General features: G+C 39.4%; 1 protein-coding gene across 12 annotated transcripts in view; it reads right to left on the bottom strand.

Annotated features, from left to right (window-relative positions):
* Window positions 1–1,013: 1,013 nt before the first annotated feature.
* kcnc3a (potassium voltage-gated channel, Shaw-related subfamily, member 3a) overlaps window positions 1,014–6,480 on the bottom strand; it is a 59,755-nt gene continuing 54,288 nt past the window's right edge. For all 12 annotated transcript variants that reach the window (XM_048247009.1, XM_048247013.1, XM_048247010.1 and 9 more), the window contains one exon: window positions 1,014–6,122. Coding sequence is in view for 1 of the 12 variants with exons in the window: in XM_048247021.1 (XP_048102978.1) it covers window positions 6,109–6,122 (14 nt within the window). In the remaining 11 variants the exon portion in view is untranslated. The remainder of the gene's footprint in view (window positions 6,123–6,480) is intronic.

Here is a 6,480-nt window from a genome sequence, read left to right as displayed (position 1 = left end):
GCCCACAAAATGTACCTCTCTCTTAAACGGCAAGTACAGAATTACTTAGCCATGCTCATCAATCTGGACACTGATTCAAAGCACATCATGGGTTAAATTGATGCAGTGCTGTTTCAGAACGGGTGTAATTTGTAGTTGCACAGAAGTTTGTAATGCTTAATACAGTCTATGTATGTATCTATGTGTAGATGTCGCAGGAGAGGAAATGGCTTGATAACCAATCTATACAATTACCGTGCACTATCATGGTATGTTTACATTCATGTTTATTCATACGGTACATAAGATATAAAAATAACAGGACGTTAATTTCCACTTCAAAATAAAAGTCTAGACAACATATAGGCTATATTTTAAGGCTTCATTGTCAATAGCCTAGGCCTACCACATTTTTAATTAAAACTATATCGCGATGAAGAAACTTTTTATCTTTTTTCTTCTAATTTCCACTTCCTACCCAAAACATCTGGGGGACTGTATGAAACATGCTGGTGGGCCTGATCTGGCCCACAGGCCTTATACAACCCTGGACTATACATTTCAAATGTATGTTCATTTATGATGCCGCTTACAGTTTTTTTTTTTTAAACAATATACATGTGGCAGGCTACTCATGTGGCAGTTTAAGGCCATGTTTAACCCATAATGACAGTTATCTGACCTATCAAAACTGTAAAAGTAGAAATGCATATAAGGTATACAGTAGTAGAATCCATTTTCAGGATATTCTATATCTGAGATTTATTCTGCTTTTTTTTTTAAATCATACACACAGAGGACACACAATGAAAATTTTGGCATAAGCTTTTATTGTTTTTATTGATTTTTGTGGACCTTTTCTTTTTAAATTTGATATGTTTTGTTGTATTTTTTCTATTTATTTTGTGTTTTTGTTATTTTATTGTTATTTTTCCTATGTGTGATGGAGAAGAGTTGATCAGGTAAGTTAGCATTCACATTCAAACTTTCATTCTTTAATAATAGAGCTGTTGTAAGTCTCGCCTTTCACAAACTTTGTTAAATTACTGTTTATTCATTTTTTCATTGTTTCAAAAATATAAAAGGTAAGTAATAAACATTCCATTGAAATATATTTTATACAGTTCTGTAGACTTTTTTCTTTTTTATATTTTAAAATCATATCCAGCATCAGTCTTCAAAGCATAAACCATCCAACCATCATAATAACCATCTCTTTCCTCCTGCAGTCCCCGCTCTCTCCTAATAAGACAGCAAATTGGTGCTGCTGCATACCTCCACCAGTTAGCATAGCAGGTCAACTTAGCTTTAGATTGTGTACAACCATGGAAGGACTTTGAGCACAGACACAAACCCCCCCCCCCCAGTTAAGCTAGAAGGGTCCAGGGGCATGCTCCCCCAAAAGAAAAATGTAAAAAATAGCCCCTTAAATGATGACTTCTGAGTTTTTTGAAAAGAGAAGAGTAGGGTGGGGAACATAGTGACTTCATGCAGAGGCTTGGGCTTCAGAGCCCTGTAGGCCCCTTTAGTAAATTATACCTGTGGACAACACAAAAAAGGATTTTAAGGCAGGCTCTATTAAAAAAATAATCACATTCGTAACAAAACAAGATAGCCTTTTAGTAGCAAACAAAGAGAAACAAAATGGTCTATGAATATGTGGCCGTGGTTTCTGACATATGTAAGTGAATGCGATTACGTTTGTGTGTTAAATGTTTTTTGTGTGTGTTGTCTGATGCTCATGTATTTGGGTGTTTGTGTATCTCTTTAAGCACTCAAATGTGTGTGATTGTTTATCTATTCATTGCTCAACCTGTAACACTCAGAAACCCCTGCTTCATGAAACTCATTTGGTGGCCAACAACTAAACAGCCAAAACACATAAGAAAAGCCTAACAAAAATGTAAATAAATCAATAAAGAAAGTCAGTAAGGAAATGGAGGAAAGGAAATTCTCAAGACTTTTTCATTTTGAAAATTTCAGATTAAGTGAGTTTGTGATTCACAGTAATGCTTTTAGTTTTGTGCTCCCTCCTCCTGCTTTTTAAACAGATGAAGAGAGAATTCGAGCAGGAAAACAGGTGAAAGAGAAGGTTATTTCACTCTGGTCATTCACAGATAAATTGTAGTCTTCTTTTTTCCCCCACGCATGCATTATAATTCAGCTTCAAACAATATGATAGAAGAACACAAGAAAACAACAGATGCCAAATAGCTTCTTCCTAAACAAAAAACAGTAGAGGAAGGAGAGCAACAGAGGTGAGGATGGAGGGAAAACAAAAGGAGAAAAGAGAAGGGGAGTGGCAGCTGAATCTGGCTCGATTTGTTCTGCTCCTCACTGATATGTTTTATATTTGGGTTTCAAGTAAACAGTGGAGCTGTCAGTCACCTCACATGGGCGTGGCATTGCTCTAAATCACAGATCCACTCGTGATGCATCCCCCCCAAGTTCAGACAGAGACAGGCAGACACACACTCACACACACACACACACACACACACACACACACACGCACACAGACACGCAAATGGACTTGCACTCACAAGCCACTCTATGTGTAAAACACATTAGCAGTTACAATCAATGACATTCACAAGGATCCCCTGATATTTCTCTGTGTGGGTAGGTTCCAACTGACTTTGGAAGCTGTCACCCCATATTACAATGGTCATCCCTCTGTGGAGAACTGGTGGACTTGTTATTGCTCTATATCAGAGACCCTGGACTGTGGATGAAGTTGTTTTTGCTGTTAAAAAGGGGCTTCAATAGGCCTTCCTTATAGCTCCCTTTAATTCTCCTTGACAGTAACGCATCCCTCTCTCTAAATCAAAACCCATTTTCTTGCTTAGTTCCATTCTGGGGCCTTACTGAACTATCTGGAAAACTGGGGGACGGAGATGTGAGACCAGTACATTGAACTGGGAGAACAGGGAGGTGAAATGAATGTCAATGTAAGTGATGCTTAAGGGGCAACCTACCACTGCATCACTCTTTTACCTGAAGTCAATGACCCTGTCATGGACCATTATGCATGGCTACAGTAGGACTGGGGTTTAAGTGACCATATGAGCTACTCACTGACCGTATAGTGCTGAAGTGTCCAGAACAGATAGATCAGAACAGATACAACCCAATTTGAGACGTTCTTGTGCAAATAGGCCCTGACACTACAGCTGCGCTCTTGCATAGGTAACTGATCACCTTAGTGAAGATTCTGGTCAGGTAATTAGCACACTGGTTGACACAACTCGAATTGTCATTGCAGCCCTCATTCAATTGATCCTTATGCAGGCCCATATCCAACTACTATCTACTGGATGCTCATGGATGACTGATAGTAGGTGGGTGAAATTCTTATGGGTGAAATTAAGTCTCATCAAAGGCCATGATGTAGATAATATTTCCTACATCTTATCTCTGGCCAACCACCATTACAATATTAGCCACTGAAGTGAAAAATAACAAAGAAAAAACAGCACAATTAATTGCACTGATTGTAATAAAGATGACACATAAATTAGTCACTGACATTTCAAAACAGTATAATGAGCAATGCATTATTCAAAAGTAGGCCTAATTCATTTATGCACCAAGAATTCTTTAAACTCCAAACAAGAAATCTGAGGTTTGTTTGAATATTTTGGACAGTAAGAACAAGTCTATTATAGAACTTCACTAGGGTATAATGTGGCTTTTAAATTTAACTTTCTTTTAGTGAACTGCCCTCACAAGTTGGGTACACTCAGGAGGAGAGGTGAGAAAGTACAAGACCACAGGATTCCGAGGTGGAGGCTAAACCTTAATACACAGTAACTGCATTAACAACCGCTTTGTTATGTCAACACAGTGTATCTCATTTGCACATATCCCTGTCGGTCTTATTCATATCAAATCTTATCCTGAGGACATTAGAACCAAAATGACTGATTTCACAGAGAGGACTTGAGCCAAAATATTAAGGTGAGCACATTAGTGCTAAGCTACATAAGAGCTGAAAATAACCTTTGAACTCAGCAGCATGGAGAAACGTAAAAGTGCGAAGTGATATGGGGGCAGGAGACAAAACATTGTTGTGAACCTGTGACAGCTACAAGGTTGTGATGATGGAGAACAGGAGAACCTCCCCCTTTGGATGATATGAAACTAGTATTGCTGGGCTAAAATTGCACACATTTGTTCAACTCATCTCATACTGTCTACCCACACACTGAACTGCTGTGAATGTATAACTCATCAAGAAACAGAAAAACATGGACAGAAATATTACAGTCTACTTCACATTAACTGCACTGGTGTGGGTAGCATCTCCTCCAGTGAAGCAATCACCCTTGACCTCCTGACGTCAGCGCACAGCTGTGGGTGCAGAGGAGTGAGAGGTCAACATGGGAGAGGAGAGTTGTTGTGATGCAGCCTGTGCAGCAGGGGGCGACGGCGAGAGAGGCTGACAGCAGTGCAGCAGGAAAGAGCAAGCAGGAGAAGTAGTACAGTCATATACAACAAGAGTCCTCATGGTAGGATCAGTAACAAGAGCAGTCGTAGTTATAGAAGTAATTATAGAAGCAGAAGTAGCAAGAGAATTGTTCACAACCAGTACATTTGGTGGGGTGTCTTACCTTATATCTAATAAAACATAGTTTGTTTATCTTGCAATCTTATATTTTTATTATTATTTTTTGTATTCAAAAACAAAATATAGATCCTCTTTTAATATAATCCTCTTCTTTTCTAAGTTGCATATAACATAAATCTCTTTTGTTTTTCCCCATTTGGTTTTGTTTTTGAAGGGATTCCGAGCCCCTTGCTTTTTTCAGGGGCCACGGCTTGCAGAAGTAGAGTCATGCAAATTAGTCATGCTGGTAAACAAAGTAAGAAAATGCATTTTCGATTTTCTCTTTTTTTTCTGAATTGTTCATCAAAGTTCGCCATACTTCCATTTGCTGTTCTTCTATTGGCACCATGCGTCTATTTTCCTTCTTCCTTTTCTTCTTTCAGCTCGAACACGTCATCCCATGGGAAGGGGAGTCGTTATTATTCTTTCTTTTGTCCACTCTAAGCTCTTTTTCAGCAGCTGGGCTCGTGCCATGAGCCAACTTCAAGATCAGAGATTTTTTTTGTAATCGAAGAAAAAAAAAAAAAAAGGACAACGCGAATGCGCCATTGTTTGCTAACTGAAGTCTCTTCCTCCGTCTACTTGTTCTCTACTTCCTTGCTTGAGTTTTTTTGTTCATGCCATGCAGTTCACTACAGAGTAGACACGCCGAGATGCAGACAGGTGGAGGTTGAGGGGGGGAGGGGAGGAAACACAATAGCATGACCGGTAGGAGAGAAGAGAAAGAGAGATACAGAGAGAGAGAGAGAGAGAGAGAGAGAGAAACAATAGGCAACTGATCACCCCAAATGCAGGGCAATCATCAGCACCTCTCTCCTTCTTCAACGTTTCGGTTTTGCTGAGTCACACAAGTCCACATCACAGAGTCCCCAAGAGTGGTACTTCATGTCATCACGAAGAGCAATTTGCACTGTGTATGTGTGGGCATATGTGTGTGTATACGTGTGTACATCTTTAGAGGTAAGGTGCCGAAATCTGTGGGCTTGTCCACATCTGAGGCCAAAATAATTTGGGGTGGACAGCAGTGACTACTTTCCCCAGCAGTTTTAGTTACAACAATCAGTGAACGCTGGAGCAGCTTTGACCACTCTGTTAACTATACAGCAGTAGTCACAATCCCACAAGTCCCAAGTTTTCAGTCTCTGATTTTGTTTTTGCACGTCTCTCTCTGTTTACTATAGTGTATACAATCCAAAGCATTCAGTTTAGAGTACACGTGTGAGTCCAGTGAGGTCCAATGTCTTGACAATTGTTATTATTTTGCTATGTTTCGCATTTGTCCACTATTTGTCTCTGTAACTATATTTCATGTAGAATACCAAACAAGTGACTCTCTTCTTTTCCCCGAGTCTTCTTTTCCCCTGGTCTTTCACTCTCTTTCTCTCTCTCCATGTCTTCTATTCTCTCTCTCTCTATGTCTTCTATTTGTAAGTTGTAGTTCTTCTAATGGTGCTCCCAATGACAGGCTCTGGATAAATTTTATAATTTTCTGTCTTCTTTTTGAGAGAAATTGAGGAAATTTAGAAACTCAACACTGCAAAGAAAGGGAAAAGGAGGCAAAAACACAAGACATGAGTGGAAACAGTTAAGAGTTCAACACTAAATCCATTCAGCAAAGGAAAACCACTACAAGAACAGCTCTACACGGTGGACGACAGAGCAACTGAGGGGTAAGCCTACGCAGCTCACAGGCATTTGCGTATCTCAAGACATACAGCACATGCCTGTGAGTGCACACACAAACATGATGGTTCATGAAATTAATTTCTTCTCAGCCAAATATCTACATCCCATTGGGTGTTAATGTGAAACAAATAAGAGCTGATGAGGAAGCCCACCTACATGCACTCAAATAAAATACACATTTGCCAAAACTTGTACTGAATACATGT

This window comes from Alosa alosa, chromosome 6 (genome assembly GCF_017589495.1).
Source record: "Alosa alosa isolate M-15738 ecotype Scorff River chromosome 6, AALO_Geno_1.1, whole genome shotgun sequence".
Taxonomy (NCBI): Eukaryota; Metazoa; Chordata; class Actinopteri; order Clupeiformes; family Clupeidae; genus Alosa; species Alosa alosa.
Note: the sequence above shows the minus strand (reverse complement) of the source record. Positions and strands in the feature narration are given on the sequence as shown.